The 18195-nt window shown below is 48.0% G+C and overlaps 2 protein-coding genes across 3 annotated transcripts in view; one reads left to right on the top strand and one right to left on the bottom strand.

Moving 5' to 3' along the window:
• Positions 1-971: 971 nt before the first annotated feature.
• marchf5 (membrane-associated ring finger (C3HC4) 5) lies at positions 972-16221 on the bottom strand. Its single transcript, XM_075474924.1, has 6 exons — positions 15804-16221; positions 9708-9910; positions 3478-3608; positions 3205-3388; positions 2961-3127; positions 972-1561 (listed from the first exon to the last, which is right to left on the bottom strand). The coding sequence occupies exons 1-6, from the start codon at positions 15845-15847 to the stop codon at positions 1445-1447; spliced, it is 846 nt and encodes a 281-aa protein (XP_075331039.1). The 5' UTR covers positions 15848-16221; the 3' UTR covers positions 972-1444.
• Positions 16222-16667: 446 nt separating this feature from the next.
• Positions 16668-18195, top strand: part of cpeb3 (cytoplasmic polyadenylation element binding protein 3) — a 37935-nt gene continuing 36407 nt past the window's right edge. Inside the window, exon 1 of one of the 2 annotated variants that reach the window (XM_075474857.1) lies at positions 16668-16794. Coding sequence is in view for 1 of the 2 variants with exons in the window: in XM_075474829.1 (XP_075330944.1) it covers positions 18074-18188 (115 nt within the window). In the remaining variant the exon portion in view is untranslated. Of the gene's footprint in view, positions 16795-16854; positions 18189-18195 lie in introns of those variants that run through there. The other variant, XM_075474829.1, reaches the window with a different exon arrangement.

The following is an 18195-nucleotide window of genomic DNA, read 5'->3' as shown; positions in this document are numbered from 1 at the left end:
TGTGTCGTTGCAAATTTCCTTCCAAATTCCGCCTCGGGCACGTCAACATTTGGGGGGAAAAAAACCAAAAACAAACGTTTATTCACAGAACTCTTACGGCAGCAACACAGTTCTTCGTTTCCTCTTTGGAGACTTAACTGAATATAGCGGCAAAGAAGTCACAACACGCTGATTTCAAACAGATTTCCCTCGGCTGTGTTTGGGATCGGTTAACTCGCTTCATTTTCACATTTTGCTCTCAGACACTACAATAAATCACTCAAACTTTTTTTCATTTTTTATTATGGAATACAGAAGATATTGTGCCAAATAACATTTAAACACAGTTGGAATGGTAACTCTTCCAATGCAAAAAAAAACAACAACACTATTTCATGTTTCTCCAGAGTCCTGGGTGGAAAACTTAAACCTGCAGCTCGTGTGGGTGAGCTGACCCTCCGCGTTCCAGAGTTCAGCGCAAAAAAGAAAAGTTTCAACTGCTCCGACGAGTCGGATTTTATTCTACAGAGAACCAGCGCTGCGGTTCAACACGCCCCGCCGTCCCAGGGGGAAATGAAGAAAAAAAATGAACAAAAGTGTCGTCTACTTTTGGGAAGTTTTCAGATCTCCCAGTGGAAAGTGCTGAGTCATGGTGTGCGATATCCGCTTCCAACTTTAAAACAAAAAAAAGTTAAGTATTGTGACTTTTTTTTTTTCTCTTCTTCACACATGAGGTGGCCACACCGCCAAGGCTGCTGACCACATCTGTTAAAACGCCTCTAACGATTAAAGGTCTAAAACACACACACACACACACCTCTGTTTAACTGTTGCCGGTGTGCTACGTCCACGCTGCGTCCCGATGAGACGTTCTTCCTGCTCGTAGTTCATGGACTGCATCTTACTTCACAACTGTTACATTTTATTGTTTTGTCATTAATACATTCCACACTGAACTCATTGGCAAAAAGTGAGGTTTCGCACCTGCAACATAACATTATAAAACATTCATTTATTACCAGTTTTTTCTTATAAAACTTCTTGATTACACATGCGCTGCATTTTCTCCTTTTAAACACAGTAAGTTTACGATGAGTTTTAGTCGTGATTGAAGCACATCCACCCTGCAGGCACAGCACGATGCTCGGGAGACAGATGTGTGTTAATTTGTGTGTCCGTGTGTGTCTGTGTGTGTGTGTGTTACTGCACACTAACTGCTGCTGCGTCCCGTCGCCACACAAAAGCGTCACAAGTTCAGAAAAATGGCGTGAAGTGGCGTCGGTGGCGATCCGTGCGTGGATGTCGGCGTCGGTGCCGCGAATCTCTCCGGTAACGGGCGGGGAGTGAAGGTGTCGCAATGATTCGGAGCGTTTGGCCGACACTCCCCCCCACCGACGCCCTCCACCTCCCCTGGAGCAGAGACCTGCAGTTCATCCGTCCCGTCCCCGGCCTCCTCAGGCCCCCCTCAGGCCTCTCCCTGCTCGGGGAAGTTGAGGATCTTGCGGTGGGCTTGCCTCAGGTACTGCTGCTGTTTGAAGTACACCTTAAACGCCCCTTTAATGGCCACGAAGGCGATGCCTCCCTGTGGAAACAAACAAGCAAAAACGGGTCCCCGACGAGACGGATTAAAGACGGATTCTGCTCAACACATCAAAGCCTCTCGTGGCTTAAGGAAATCTCTCATTTCACGCCGACCGCCTCAAACACAAACACAGCGGCCTCTACGGGCTGCTGTTAAAGGAGAATTCCGGCATTTTTACAAACATATCCCATCATTTGGAGACCCAGGAAAGTTCGCCAAAGGGAAAAACGCGAGAAATTTTCATGCCCGCTACGCAAAGTTGTCCGATTGCGCTGATTTCCATGAAAGCGGGCTCTATCGGGCAAGCTTTTAACCTTTCCTGAGGCTCTTAACGTGTATCAAAATACTTTTGACCGAATTGGCCGTGGTGTCAGTAGCAATACAATTCAACCCTGGGGCTAACCATACCGTTAGCTAGCACAGACATGATACATTTTGAGATTTCAAAAACAGCGCACCTACCTCTCTCAGCTTCCGCGTTCCACAGGCGTGCGCACAAATTAATCGATCGCCGAAGTCATACACTATAGTATTCCAAAGTACTGTCTTCCTCTGTGGTCAGTGCAATACAATGTCCACATCTGCACCACCATGTCTCCCCAATGCGTGACCTAGCAGCAGCTCCCGTTTCTGGATCATCGGTTTGAGCCATCCTCGCTGCATCTTGTGCCAACAACTCTTCATCAGTGTATTCTGGCTCAAAAAGATAACCCCGACCATCAAACTCGTCAAACTCTTCCATTCCAACATCAGAATCTGACGAACTATCCATCTCGAAATTGCTTCCATGACATCACGGCTGTGCTAGCTAACGGTATGGTTAGCCCCTGGGTTGAATTGTATTGCTACTGACACCACGGCCAATTCGGTAAAAAGTATTTTGATACACGTTAAGAGCCCCAGGAAAGGTTAAAAGCTTGCCCGATAGAGCCCGCTTTCATGGAAATCAGCGCAATCGGACAACTTTGCGCAGCGGGCATGAAAATTTCTCACGTTTTTCCCTTTGGCCAACTTTCCTTGGTCTCCAACAGATGGGATATGTTTGTAAAAATGCCGGAATTCTCCTTTAAGCTGCGAGCAGGAAAATCTACAACACATGCACAGCACTACATTCTGCTTCTTATGTCGGCTCAAAGCCGACGCCGAGGAGCGGGAATTCAAATTGTAGACGAAAGAGAGAGACGTAGAAACGGGAAACATATTTTTTTAAGAGTTTTAAAACTTTAGTCAAATTTGAAACCCAAATGTAGAATTCTCCGGTTTCAGTTTCAAATCTGCACCTTCAGTGAAGACACGCGTTATAAAAGGCACATCAAATGAATCCGGTTCCGTCTAATCGGTTAAAACGGCCGCAGCTGCAGGCTCACTGCGTGTGTGAGGAGTCTGTGTGTTTACCCACCAGGATGGTCCTCTGCAGGTTGGAGTTGACGCTGCTGAACATGAGCTTCCCGACGATGGTGGCGATGGTGGGGAAGACGAGGGCGCCGCACAGGATCCGCGTGGCCGACACGTGGTCCGCCAGGGGGCTGGCCTCTGCGGGGATGCGAGGAACTGGACAGCCGATCCCTGGAGTTCAAACATTTTTATTTTAGCGCAGAAAGCTCGCCGGCTTGTGCGCAGAATAATTCAGACGGAGCTCCAACCTGGGAAGATGCTGTTGAGGATCTGCAGCTTGTTGGAGTACTTCCTCCACAGACGCAGGACGTAGTCCTCCCAGCGGATCATCTTCCCCAGGATCAGCATGACGGGGATGGTGGGCAGCCCGATGAGCAGGAACAGAGGGTCAGCCCGCTCCATCACGTCCAGGCCCTCCTTATGGCCCACCACCTGAGCAGCAGAGTCACAGTTACAGCAGAGAAGCCAAACCTTTGCTCACAAATAAGGGGGCAAAAAAACGGAAACATCTGGAGTCGCACCTGCATGACGGTGACGGCGCCGTAGGTGACTGCAGTCCAGTAGATGGAGCCCACCATGATGCCAGCTGCAGCGAAGGGGCCGGCCTTGGAGATGAGCCGGTCGGCCAAGTCCAGCACGTAAACCACGGGACCTGGTGGAGGTCAGCAGGAACAACTTAGACATCACAGGCCTTTTTATAAGTACCATTTCATAAGCAAAGCTCTCAGGAAGGAGAGCTCGTGATTTAGATCCTTATTTTTGTACTTAAATATTTTGAGGTGGGCTTTGGGAGGCGGTTCCACACTTTAGTAACAGAGATGTAGCAAAGACTCTTTGTGTGCTCTTAACAACACAGGTGTGTGAAAGGTTCTTCTTCTGGGCTTTTCTGAGGCGCGTTCCCGGCTTAACGACGGACAGGGCGGAGCGCCTCGGGGAGAGGCTAAAAATAACCCCGCTCGTTCTGAACGAGCACAGAACAAGGATTGATATGAAGTCCAAATTGGCCCTCGGAGCAGCGACATCAGCGACTGATAACATCGAGATCCTCCGCTGCCGCCTCCTCCTCTCCGACATTCCCAGCCGACTCCAGGGAAATCATGCAATATTTACAGGAAGGCAACCTGATTTCCTCATTCGGACAGACTCGTCCACGTCCTATTAATAACCGGCGCGGGAGTCGGTGGGAGGAGGAGGGGGGGCCGAGCCCGCGTGTGTGTGTGTGTGTGTGTGTGTGTGTGTGTGTTGCAGTGGAACTTTAAATCGACTGCAAGATGACGTCACGGCGCAGAGCGGCGTGCGCGTCAAGGACCTGGAAACCTTGTTTTTCCTCAAACGCCTCGTCACTACAGACAGACTTGGTGCAGAAAGTCGGGTCGAGTTTCACTCTCATTTCAGCCAGCAGGCGGATCCTTTCTGCTGGCTTCTGTTGGCGCTTCCAGCCGGTCAAAGTTCAGTCGCCTCTGATTACACAACATTTTCCACCAAGCAGACGGAAGGTCGCGGCAGCGTAGAGCGAGTTAAATGCAGAAATATTAAGGAGTTAAGGACTCCAAACAAAGCCAGGCTCACATCAGTGTTCTTACGTTTAAATCGAGCGTGAAGCCTTAATAATGCCAGCAACACGCACAGCCACGGCGTTGGCGGACGCATTTCCCTTCTCTGCTTAGCGATGAGTGCGTGAGAAAGGATGTTGCTGCGGCGACGGAACCGCAAACAGCTCGCTTAAAGGCCGATTTATGGTCGCCTACGGAGAGCGACGGAGACCCTCCCTGAGACGCTCTCTGTTGCTTGCGTGCATCAGCCAAAATTCCTATCTATCCGTAAAGGAGACGGAGGCTGTGTTCCAAACCGCATACTTCTCCTACTACTCATACTAACTTTTTGAGTTAGTATGCGAGTTTGAGTACGCGTTCCCGGATGCATACTAGATTCTCCGAAATGTTGGGTATGCATCATGAGGTTACTAATCATACTCAAACTACCCAAGATGCAACGTAATGTCACGTCATTTCCTGTCAAAACGGCAGTTTTAAGCTAGCTATAATGAGGGTAGGTTCACTTCCTGTTTTCAAAACAAAAGCTCCAATTGTATCGTAATGGCTTTCCCTATGATAAAAGGCAACGGGTATTTTATTTTGTGAAAATAACCGGAAGTGCGTTGCTCACTGCGGCTAGCTTTAGTAGTGCCGAATTCGTGGGAACAAAATTATAAATAGCCGGTATTTAGTCAGGTTTTCAACACGTTGGGGATCTAAACGACTACTTTCTCGCCTGAAAATGTTTCAAATGTTGCTAAAGTTTACAGAGTTTAGAGCTTAAGCGAAATCAGCTTCAGGCCGGCTGATATCGGCTCGGGCAGGAGCGAAATGCATTGTGGGTAAACGCTCCGCATACTGTCTGATCGATCAGTATGCAGTATGGAAGTATGCAGTTCGCAAGTATGTAGTATGTAGTATGCGGTTTCGAACACAGCCGGAGACTCGCGGAGACCACAAGGGTTGCGATTGGTCGGCTTGCACGATAGACGTCGCCAGATTGGGTCGTCTTAACGTAGCGACGCCTACTGACCGGGAGGTGAACTGCCTTGCGTATCGGACATCCCGACGGAGAACTTTGAAAGGACGGACTACGGAGACGGATTGACGGAGAAGCATACTGAGGCCTTAACTCGTCGCACGCCACCTATTCTCGCTTCGGTCGTCTAAAACAAGCAACTCTTTCACGGGAACACACGTGGGTCATCCAGAGTTGGGAGACGTACGATGTAGTGCGATGAGAAATCCCAGCGCCTCGTCGTCATGCCGTGACGGAGCAGTGCCGAGTCACTGCGAGCTGTGAGAGCAGCACTTGGTTCGTAAGCTTTTTTTTTTCCCCATCTGGAAACATCTGCAGCACAGAATCACACTGTTCTTTTTTTTTCTTTTTTAATACAGGAAGGTTTTTCACGGGCTCTGCTGACGCAGCGACACTGCGGTGCGACCGCCTCCTTCTACAAGGTTTCATTTAGCCTTCGCATCGGCGCAGAAACGGCTTTCTGAAACAACTCTGGCTTTTTTACTTTCACTTCGGGACAAAAATACTCGGGGATGTTTGCGCAGCGCAGCCACACAGAAGCAAATTCACTCTAAAAATACTTCCAGAGGCCATACCGAAGATATTTTTCTTTTGACAGCGCTGCCCACAAGTCTGTCACTTTCTAAACTCCAGAAACTCGCAGCAGAAGCAGCAGACGCTGCAGACGCTGGCCCTGCGGCTCTCGGCCGTTTGATGCTTTCCTTGCACCTGTGTTTGCTGACCACAGGGTCCCCTTCCCCCCCGCCAACGCTTCAACTTATTAATATGGAATACGTTGATGAAAGCACTGGAATCTCTTCTTCTTCTCTGCCTAAGCATTACGCCACCGCGGGCCGGAGGGAACCGGGTCACCTCTAATGGAGAACGAGCAATTCGTTTAAGCCGCTGGCAGCAGATTCCATAATTAAGGTAGACAAAAAAAAAAAAAAGAAAGGAGGGAGAGAAAGTTGAGGAGGAAGAAGTTAAGGGCGACTGCAGTTTTTCAGCAGAGGCTCGAACATTGGCCCACTGTTCCGAGCGGCTTGTTTACTCACTCTGGGCTGAGTGTGAGTGAAGGAGCGGCAGCAAGGACACGCCGTCCTCGGAGCGGTGTCGGCAGCCAAATTAGTGTGATAGTCTGGCAGCGGCTCTGCAGCAGGTGCTGCTGGGAGTAGAGCCAGAGCGGCATATAGCTGTCCCCCCCCTCCTCCTGCAGGGCGGAGCTCTTACCAGCTTCTCATTGCCACAAGTTTGACAACAATTAAAGCCTGCGTCGAGACAAATGATAATCTTTGGCTCTGAATGGCAGGCAGGGGTCCCAGCGGGGTTTTTTTTTTGTTAGGGGGTGTAAAGATGAGTAAATTAGGATGTGAGGCAGCTTCCCAGCGGTGCTGGGATTTAGCTCCATTATCCAAACTGAAAGGTGTCGCAGCGTTGCTATCAAGCTGTGAACCTGCTGTTAATCTGAGGATCACCACAGTCGCTGCAAGTTCCTTAAGTTCAAAACCTCCTCCGTCATCAGACTATTCTCATGGTGGTGAAATCGTAAGAAAACAGTCGAGTAACAAATATAACAGCCTGCCAATGCAGCCTGACTAACGGTTCCACAGAGGCAAAGGTCCAAATCTCCATCTGATGACCGCGTTGTGTTACTCTGCCGGAGCCTCTCTCAGGTACATCTCGCCCTTTATCGTCTAAAGATACCGTCCCCGCAGGCCTGACGTCTGCAGCGCCGTGAACGCGTTGTTTAAGTCTGTGATCTCGTGAGTTCATCAGCGTCCCTTCGCTCATCCCGTGACCCGGTTTCACTGCTCTCCCAGACACATCCAACGTCCCTGCTCGCCTCCCTTCGCCACCTCTGACACTTGTTAATGGGATTAGAAAAAGAAAAGAAAGGGGGGCAGGTATCACTCCCGTTATACGCGGATATATATGCGGCTCTCCAATGATCTCAATAACGCCAGAGCGACGTATATACAGCTAGAAATAAGGTCCGGGTTTAAAGTAACTTGTTTAAGATCAATTTGGAGAAGTTTAAAATGTTTGGTTCTTGTTTTATGACAAGTCAACTAAAGTTTCATTACTTACTGCTTGTTTTTGATGCACTTATGATGTATTGAAGGAATTTTCTCAATGAATTTAGGCTAATTTCTATTTCATTTGTGTACATTTTAGTCATTCGCATTAAAAACACACTGTTTTTGGGAGTAAATTATGAGTAAAAAGGTAAAAGAACAGGATTCCCCAAAATTTTAACGGAATTTGAGAAAAAATAAAACAGAATTTATAGGGCCCTAAAAATGTCTACGGCACCAGAAATACAGGAACAAACTCCATCGGGTTTGCACAGCACGACCCAATCAACTAACAGCTCCGACTCATTTGATTCGTCTTTGGACCCAAAGCCAGAGTGTGAGAGTAAGAAAGCAACACTGGAGAAACGTGTCTGTACACTTCAATTCAAAAGCCAAAGGAGAGACTTGGATATACGTCTGGTTATCAAAGCCAGGATGACTCACTAATCAAGGATACAGACGTACACTTAAGAGCGATGTGACGTCTAAAAGTGTTCGAGTTAAACCTTCATCTGAGCACTAAAGTGAGTGACAGCGCAGCTTTGGCTGCTATTAATATATCTGAACCTGTTTACCAGCTGGGCCCAGGCTCCTGCTGGCAAACATTGTCTTAGGTCCGACTTGGGTCTCAAATTGCAGATTCTCCCAACACGAGGTGGAAATAGCAGCAGCAAAGTGACGCGTGTGCACTATGACCGAGAAAGATAGTCGAGTCCTCTTAATGGGATCAAACTTAAAACCCCGTCAGCGCCTTCTGATCTGCTCTGTCCGAGGAGAAGTTGCCGTCTTAGAAAGGTAGAGAGATTTCACAGGGAGCTGGCTGTACGGCGGGTTTTCACTGCGCGCGTCAGAGCTTTTGGGAACAATCGCATGCCGGGGGCAACTGAGGCAGCTGCTCCCCTGAGCTGCTGCTGGTCAATCAGCCGGCAGCCAGGCCTTTAAAGGCGAGCCCGCCAGGCCGAAAGGAAATATTCACCGTCACAGAACCTCCGCTGTCTCTGGAGCAAATAAACCTGCACTCGGGCAGAACAAACCGAGCAGCTCTCGGAGTTTGGCTGCAGCCGCGGGCGGCAAACATCACGAGTGCCTTCACAGAGGAGCGTCAGCCGCTGTGGTGCCGCTTCCATGTCCACACCTACCCGAATAATAAGAGTTGCTGCGACATTTTTCACAGTCAAACAAATTTATGAGTTTGCAAACCTTTCGCCAATTGTGTGAAAAATTGTGTGAATTTTCCTTGTAGTGGTAAAGCGTGGCCCTTTGTATGGTCAACATAAGCCGCATTCGGACAGAGCAGTTCTAAGAACGGTCGAATTTTGTTCTGATAACTGTCCTTCCCCAGGGGAACTGTTTCAGTTCGCACATGAGTCGGGACCTTGATGGGGACTGATGCGAAGCAACTGTCTGCGACAGTGACGTGTTACTTTAGCGCCACATTCAACAACAAAACAAAACCCGTGAAAAGTGAGGAGAGAAGAAAAAACACCACCAAGACGATAACATGGAGAGCGCGGAGGCCACCGTGTTCATGGTCTGCATGATGGTGATATTGAGCATATCATCGGGCGTCTAATATCGAGGCTGGAAGAGCTCACAGAGAGAGTCAGGATCGAGCGCAGGCCATACTTCTTTGTTTCATGAAGGAAGGAGAGCAGAGCGCCGCAGACAAAGGAGACCACGTGAACGTTTAACTTATTGTGTCCGTGTCCTATGAGGAAACATTTCAGCCGTGACAGCATGACAAGGGGCGTAGCTACCGACCACCACACACCTCCATCAGATGTGTTCCTATAGAACCCAGAACAGACCCAGCTGAGGAGAAGGAGCTGAAATGGTTATAGGAACTGAGGGCCGTGGTCCTTAGTTCATGTATGTGCGAATGCGGGAGAAAACAGCCCCGTTCCTGAAATGGTTATAGGAACTGCCAAAGGTTCCTACAGTGCGAATACGGTTATTAAGTCCATTTATCTGTGGAGAGATGTGCGGCTGATGTCACAGCCCCACTTCCCCTGACACTTAACGCCCGTCAGCCCGATCTTATGCCATTTCAAAGCCGTCTCTTCAGTTTGAACCCTTCCGGTCGCTTCCCCGGATCGTTTTGTCCTTGGTGAAGTGGAACCCACCTAGTTTGGGAAAGACGATGAGGTACTCTGCGTTGCACTGTGGACAGGCCACGCGGGCCGTGCTGTTGCCCCGCTGCTTCTCGTCCACCCAGCGCTGCAGGCAGGCCTGGTGAACCCACTTGGTTGAACCGCGGCATCGGCACGGTTGCACCCACTCTGCCGTGCGGTCGTCCTCGTCTGTGGCGAAGCACACCCAGCAGCTCCTGAAACAAACACGCACGCAGGCAGGATTAGGGCACCAAACACGCAGCTGGGAGGTCGTCACGGCAGCAAGGGCCAGCGACAGCTTCAAAGTCCCGAATTCAAAGGTCGATGGTGAGGGAGGGGGACAGAAAGCAAGAAAGGCTAACGCGATCCACAATGTCCCCTTTGAAGGAAGAGCTGGTGGTCAGCAGCATGAAAGTCAGCAGAAATACAGTTTCTATCAAAGAGGAAGCTACATCTTTGAGCCCAGTGTCCTTACGGCCTTTCTTTGGACGCCTGGTGAACACACAGCACGAGGCCAACATCTGGGCACATCTACCCGAGCTCTTTTCGAGCAGAAAAGCGATTAACCAAACGGTTCCGATGGCCAAACAGGACGAGCACAGAGAGCAGAAAGATTCTGCACACGGACGCCCAAACAACACGCACCGCACGCTTCCTCTGCCTCGTGTCGACCCGACATCTGGAAGGTCATTTCGCTTCCAAATTCCCCGACCTAACAACAGCACACCCCCGCTGGGTCAGAGTGTGCGATACTCAATGTGTCATGTTTGCCTACGTTTCTCTTAATTACTCTCCACCTCGTGGAGGGTAATTATTCTATACTTATGGGGGAAAAAAAGCCAGTAGAGAGGTTTCAAACTGGGTTAGTTAAAAACGTTCTCTCAGAGACTCGTATCACCGACCTCTTCAGCTTTACACCCCCTAACCCCCGAGATCTGAGACGTTTGTCTTTGGAACATTATGACCCGTGTGATTATTGATGGCCCAAACAAAGAGAAAATGCTTTTTCTATCGCAGCTGCTTCAACATTTGGCCACAGAGCCTGAGTCAGCAGATCCCCATAGGGAGGCGTGTATATTTCAGCCCTCCTGCCGCCGCAGGTGAATAATGGATGCCAAATCTGTGGCTTTCTGTCATCGTCTTGTGGAGGTCTGCTCGTACTCTGTTACGCGTTACATGAGAATTTGCTCTGTCTTTGCTCTGGGTGGCAAGCTGGGACTATTGGCTCTGGTTGCTGCTTGCATGTAATGGATGATTTTTCCAATATCCCTCCCCCGTAGTGCTGAATAAGACATGACAATGCAGGAGGGGAAAGGCTTCAGGTCGGGGTGCTCAGGTGACACGTCAGGCAAAGGGCCACAGCGGCAACACGAGGTGAATCAGACGTGTACTTTAACGGAGATGAAATACGCCTGTTACGCAGTGAGGGCGGAAAAAGGCTCCAAATGAAGACACATAAAGTGCTGCAGCTATAAAACAAAGTGCTGAGAAGAACAGTGTTGAACAGCGATGCGTCCACCGGAGAACAACAGAGCGCTGCCTTAGATTCATCTGCTCCTCTTCCTGTAACCGAGCCCCCGAGCCCAACAGGACCCGATGCAGCAGCGCTGAAACGCTACCCTTAACCCTTAACCAGCGCCAAACCTTAACCTCCACCCTGCTTTTGCCCCGTTTAACAGACACTTTGGCAAATAAGCCGACGCTGCACAGGTACAAGACGTCTCCTGAATACAGAGAATTCTTCTGCGGTTCTCAAAGAAGGCCGGCTTTAAAAGGAATGCATAGATAAATAAAGCTCTGACGCGAAATGGGAGTTGAACATAGTTTCATAGAAACTCTCCCATCACTAACAGGGCCAACGCAGCAAGCCGAGCCTGTCTGCTTGCATATTTACACATTACAGTGTGTAAATACATACACAACAGGTCAGTCTTGATCAATCCTCTAATTACTGCTAATCAAGATCTGAAAGGTCTGAACTTCACAGAAGCAAAGTCTCACCCACTTATTTACAACATAAACAGGCAAACTGAAGAGGGGCACTGCTCCTGCGACATGTGTTAATGAGCCTAATGCGAACCGACTGCTTTGAAACATCAAGGGAAGGTGAGGAGCAGTGTCCATTATCCTTTTTTTACTTCACCAGTTACTTTCAACAACAAAAAACAAAACAAAAAACTCAAGATCCTCCCGGCCAGCGGATCCTGTCGAGTCGGGCGAGCATCACGAGCTCCGCTTCGGCTGCGGCCTGACAACCGGAGAAGATATAAGAGGTGCATCGTGCCATCACACAGACCCAAGTACAGCGGGGTGTGGCGGGGAGTTTGAAAGGAATTTAGAACGGCGACGGGACCGACACACGGCAACAAAGGCATGTGTGGCAGCATAGCTCCTCTCTCATTATCTCACAGGTCAGGTTCCTGATCGTTAAGAAGTGCGTAAGCCACACCACAAAGGCTCCTTTCACTAATGGATGGTCATGTGACTGTGGGAAAAACTGATGGGTCCTTAGGAAAAGAAAAAACAACAACAGCAGGGGACGGGAGCGCCGGATTCTGGTCCACCATGTCTGACTGCCTCTTCCTTATCCTAAATTAGTTTTGTCCCAAACAGAGACAACTCTGGGTGTTAGTATTTCTTAAATCAATGTAGAATCCAGCTACCCAGAGTCTGAGGGGAGAATTACCTTGAGTCAGAGTCCCGTTCAATGATTATTAGTCAAGATAAAGTGTTAAAGAGTCTATTTTGTCCACTGAATGAAAGCAATTTACAGCCACAACAGCCTCAGGCGACCATTTGCCTTTTAACACGTGAATCCAGGAACGAGTGTTTGTTTATGCCTTGATTTTCCGGAGCTAAAAGCACCGACACCAGTGATGCGCCACGTTATATTAATCATTCCTTCTTTCTTTCTTTTTTTTTTTTTTTAAATAGCAGACTCCACAGTCGTGTCGCTTACAGATTACGCTCACATGCAGCTTCCTTCTCAAAGATAGCGGTCGTTCCAGTGCTGCCTGTAAAAGGTTTAGGTCAGCACGAACCATCTGAGCAGGATGAAGTTCAGATGAACCATTTCTGGATTAAACGAGTCCAGTCTGCTTTTTAATGACGTCGCCTTTTGGAACCTCCGTCTTCTCTTGTGGACGTGTCCACCATGTCTACATTTTGCTTCGGAAGCTTAAATGGCAAAAACTGAACTTTCTGTTTTTAACCGACTGAACTGTTAGTCGGCGTATGCTATAAATAAATTTGAAAAAAAAAGTGCCATGAAAAGCAACAGAGAAAGGCAGTTTGCGGTTAGCGATTCTTTATCGAAATGACACAACTGTGACGGACCTGCACCCACACACGGCACGTATTTATCAACCCATTCATGCAGCGAGCAGAGGGGCGGCTATTCTGGACAGTACCAGACCAAAATAAAAGTAATAGAACAAGACGGCTGTGCAAGAGCCTATATATACAAAAAACAAAGGAGGGCTGGAGTGAAACATGTCTCCCACATCAACTTATGAAACACTGCATTGCAGAGGCAGCTGGCTGCTGCTGGCGGGCCCAGATAAGAGCCTGTGGGGCCTCATGTTTGCCGGCGATAGAGACTGGGTACACAACCAACTTTATAGAAGCAAAGGAACACGACGCACATCTCACAGCTATCTGCTCCTCAAACAGCGGCAGGGTTACAGGTTCTGCCACACAGCCGCAGCACGTAGCTAAGCCACTGCACGAAGCTCACGTGCCCTTCTTTTCTTTTTCGCTGCTTTTCCATGTGTTTCGGGGGGGACGGGTTTAAAGTCCGGAGTTCAATATTGACAGAGACTGCAGAGTCGAATGCCTCTTGGTGCACTCGGCGCACGCTATCAGGTGCTGGCTGCTGTTTTGAAGGAAACGGCACACGCACGTGCTTGAGGTTAAAGTCCCTGCATCTCACTTCCACTCGGACTCTGGTCACATGACGTGGTGAAGCTTGGAGGACAGAAATGGAGACCGGATGAACGTTAAGCCTCTCTAATTGTGTAAAATGCTTGAGACACAATGAGGTCCACAATTTTTAAGGAGCCGCTTGTTGAGACGGTGGAAGATGACAGGTTTTAGTCACACTGACGTTTCCCTAATTTGTGTCCTGTCAGGCGGACAAAAACAGTACAGTTCGAAGAATTACACTAACTGCAACCTCTCACAGTCACTCGAGAAGAGACTGACGCTCTCAGCCAGGAGAAGATGTCGTCAGGTGGCATCCAACTTTCCTCGGGCGTTTCGACCCTGAACCACAACGCCCAGTCTCTGCCCATCTTCTCCTGGCTTCCAGCTTAACTCCTCCCCACTACTCCATAACCAGCAAGAGGCTCCCTCCGCTGCCTCGCCCAACCTGCGAGCAGCCATCTTCCTCTCCCTTCCTGCCATCCCCAGCACTGTGAGGGCCCTCCAGACCAACTGTGTAGGAAAGTTCCTACATCCCAACTCGACCGGGAAAAGCCAGGCTTGCCACCATTAGTCTCTGCATTGCTGGACCAGGTCCTGGTATTTGGTGATCTTATGTTCTGAGGCCTCAATACATCAATCTCCCCAAGGAGACGAATCACTTGCCAATTCTATCACGATTATTTGGTTAGACGCTACAAAAACAGAATTAATGAATTAGCCATGCGAGATCAGTAGGGACGCTCATGCTCGAGTCCAATCGGCTTCTTCTTCTTTTTTTTGCTTTTTACACATCCACCAAGGATACAGGACAGTACACAAAAGCCTCTAAGATAGCCAAAGCTAGCTGCTGGTCTTGCATTTGTAGCCCTTCTCAAAACCGTCCTCTACAGCCGTCCTCCGGAGCTCATGCACCAAAGCGTCCATTTCAGAATTATTCGTCTCTACCGAGTGGTCTCGCAACCATGTTGCTGTAGCAGATACTAACAGCCGACCCGCGCAATGAGGGTCTATAGTGCGCAATGAGGATCTATAGTGCGCCATGCGTCATTTTAGTGGGCAATTTTGTTCATATGAAAGTTACAAGTAAGACGCAAGGACATTTGGATTGAGATCCAAGTCAAACCTGAACTGAACAACGGGCAGTTAAACACAAAAAGCCTGTTGGTCGCTTTGACTTGATGGAGTTTTCACATTTCAGCCTAGATTACCTTTTGTCACAGCCACAAACTGAACTGATGCTTGCTCTATTGCCTCTATGTTGGTTTTCCCAACTGCCGACCAAACCGAAAGAGGAAGAATCCTGTTCTGAAAAAGTGAGACTGTGAGGACAGCATGCGTCATAACGGATCTTCCCTTCATCATCTGCAGGGAGATGTTCCACTCGAGCTTATCGAGTCAGTTGGGGAACCTGTTCTCGGGGCTTAAATCAAAAATGTAATCAAGTGCATGAGGAACATGGGAGACCCGTAGCATTACAAGATGGTGAAGAAAGCTTTGACGTGTACGACACAAAGTGTCCGAACCACATAAGGGCGTTTTTTTTGTTGTTTTTTTTTTAAAGCCTTTTTTTGTCTGGGCGGCTAAAGTTTCTCTTCTGCTTCCCGTTATGTTTTATTGCTTTAACAGGTCTTCAAACATGATGCATGTACTACTTCTCCCACACCTAAATTCGAGTTGTTTTAGTTTTCGTTTCCAATTAATAAAAGAAAGCCTGTTTGCCATTAAAGGAAAAAAATCTAGCTTCTGGTGTACGAAGATGCCCAGAAGCTTTACGTTTTGTTTTTTTTTACCTCACTGGGTGAATTTGTTTACATATAAAGGTGAACAGATAAGAGGCCTTATATACATATGACCTATTTTACAAACTGCACCGTTGAACAACTACTTATGTAACGTCAGAGTGACACAATAACACTTTGGACAGCATCAATAACTCATGCCTATGGATTATAGCCGAGGGGGGCGTCCCTGTATCAACCCTGCAAAAAATTTAAAAAAAGATAATGACGCTCAAAACTACAAGAAATCAGTGCTGGGTTTAAAAACTAACAAAACAAATATTTTTCTAACGTAACACAAAAAGCTTTTTTTCCTTTTAAAACAACAAAAACAACACAGATTTATGACAAGGTTGTAATTTTACGTAAAGCTACGTAGCATGTTAGCCTCAAACTTGGAACTCACCTGTCCAAATTCTGCGGCGTGGCCACTGCACTCTGTTCCGCCATTGTGGTAGAAACCAACGTTCAGATGAAATGCTGTCTTCTAGGTGGATGGGATTAACGACGCTGCGACTAAAACATGAAAGACGCTGCCTGGTAATTTGCTGCAGCCGAGGACGGCGTTGAAAACTGCTGGCTGGCTAGCTAGCTAGCTGACGAGCTACCATAGGCCTTTGTGTTGACACGGCGCGCCAGCTGCAAACGAGCCAAGTATTTTAGCATAAAACTATCCTCTCGCAGTCATGGCTACCTGAATAGCATTTCACAGCGGTCGATGAACTATTTCGAGTAAAAATCCTCTTTAAACCTGTTATGGCCTCGTTTGGCGTGACCGTTTGACTCCATTGACTGGCCGTCTCTGAGGTAACGCAAAAAAGCACGTTTGTGCGTGACTGCGTCATCAAAACAAGGACCACACCGCAAAGGGCACTTGTGTTCTGATAAGGGAAATGTAGTTTCTTGATGCTTGTCCTCATCTCAGCAAACCATACATATTATATTATATTATATTATATTATATTATATTATATTATATTATATTATATTATATTATATTATATTATATTATATTATATGTGTGTGTCTGAGAGAGAGAGAGAGAGAGAGAGAGAGAGAGAGAGAGAGAGAGAAGACAACTGGTGAATAATTGCTGCTTTGCTGAGTTCCTTGTCCCACTGAACTCACAGCATTAAAGATGTAATGACTACAGGACGTACCATCGACCACAACAGCCAAAGAGGAAGCGTTTGTACGCCAGCTACTAGGCCTACATCTTCAAATACTACAACTCCCAGCAGCCTCCACGGTATCATCCATGCGCCGCAGTCAATCAGCTGTTGAGGCAACTGCTGACTACCTCGGCACAAGGGTAGCTCGTTTGTCATATCTAAAACCCTGACGAGGCAAACAGAAATACCTTTATTCACAGAGTCTCAAAAAGGTGAACGATAAAGGTAATTCAAACTTCACGCAGGGGAGACATTCGACCCCACAGCGTGTGTTTGTGTGTGTGTGTGTGTGTGTGTGTGTGTGCATGCTGTTCCGTCGTTTGCAGTGGAACACATTTGGATTAGATGAGTATTTCATGGCAAAAGCTTGGTGAAATGTAAAGCGAATGTCTCGGTCGGTGCGACAAACTGTCAGCTGAAGGGTCGGGTTGTCGGTCAGGGTGTGCGACAGAGGGCCGGTGAGATGAGCCACTTTGGGCTGCTGATTGTGCTGCTTTGGTGACCTTGGAAGCGTTGCTCTTGGAGGAGAAAAACACGGGTTAACCGGTGCGCAACGCGCGGTATTGCGATTACCTTTAAAGTCCAACTCCTGTCGCTGGTGACATGGTGCTGAAATGACCCAGGCATTACTTCTGAGGGGCTGTTTCCATAGTCTTCAGACTATTGCATCCTTGTTTGACAGGCCCCAGTAAGGGCTGCATGTTAGCTCTTCTCTGGCCATAGAGAAGCCTTATCAGTGTCACCACTGGTTTAAATTGAGCACAATTATATGTTTTTGTTGTTAACCTTGAATGAATGTGACACCGGGTTCCGTGCCACCTGGCTGGACCGGTGCTCATCCACTCTGTACAGCCTCACAGCAATCGGACATGTCATGGTCTGTTTACATTTGTACATGCTCATTGTTGAATCTGTCGTGGGGAAACTTTACGCTTCTGAAATCACGTTTTTGCCCCCTGAGAAACCCGCAATGTGTTTGCCGAGGCTTTTGCAAGGCGTTGCCTCCGAGGTGCAAAGTAAAGGAGAGCCTGGGTTGTTGTTTTTTTAAAGCCTGCTGCCTTAAAACGCAAAGTACACACTGTATTATTTAAAAAAAAAAAAAAAAAAAAAAGCCAGCCCCGTGCCAGTGACAGTGCGGACTTCGGGCAGTCACTCTTTGCGCTCATGATTAAGTCACCTTTTTCTAAATCCTATAACTTATCAACTCATTTGGTCCGTCAACTTTATGCGTCTCACAGACCACGCACAGATCAAAGTGTGCAGTTTACTGTGAGGAAACTGTCTGGCTCTCAATACTGAAGCGGTCCAGCTGCGTCACTCACTGCAGTAAAGAAAGGGGGGGAAAAAGAAAGAAAAGAAACTCGGACGACGCGTGCCTTATTTTTTTCTATCGGAAGTCATAAAAACAAAAAGCCCTTTGGCCGCGCGTGTCGTCGCGTTTAGGTCAGGGTAGAAGCGTCTTTTCACCTTGCTGAAGGACAGCTGTATTTACTGACGTATGTAAATGAATGTAGGGGAGGTCCTTTGGCACAAAAAAAAAAAAAAACACACCGAATCAGTTTTACATTGCAGCTCTGGAGTTCCTGCGTGGAAGGAAAAACGAGACGTGGCGAAATCTGGTGAATA

This window comes from Odontesthes bonariensis, chromosome 2 (assembly GCF_027942865.1).
Source record: "Odontesthes bonariensis isolate fOdoBon6 chromosome 2, fOdoBon6.hap1, whole genome shotgun sequence".
NCBI lineage: Eukaryota > Metazoa > Chordata > Actinopteri > Atheriniformes > Atherinopsidae > Odontesthes > Odontesthes bonariensis.
The sequence above is the reverse complement of the archived record's forward strand: the minus strand, read 5'-3'. Positions and strand labels throughout refer to the sequence as shown.

What these genes read in the sequence shown, in the direction of transcription:
- marchf5 (XM_075474924.1), bottom strand. Translation starts at nt 15,847, where the DNA reads ATGGCGGAACAGAGTGCAGTGGCCACGCCGCAGAATTTGGACAG. An exon ending in CATCGTCTTTCCCAAACTAG is followed by an intron (nt 3,609 to 9,707) that starts GTGGGTTCCACT and finishes GACCTCCACCAG; the next exon opens with GTCCCGTGGTTTACGTGCTG. An exon ending in ACCTGCAGAGGACCATCCTG is followed by an intron (nt 1,562 to 2,960) that starts GTGGGTAAACAC and finishes TTGTTTCCACAG; the next exon opens with GGAGGCATCGCCTTCGTGGC.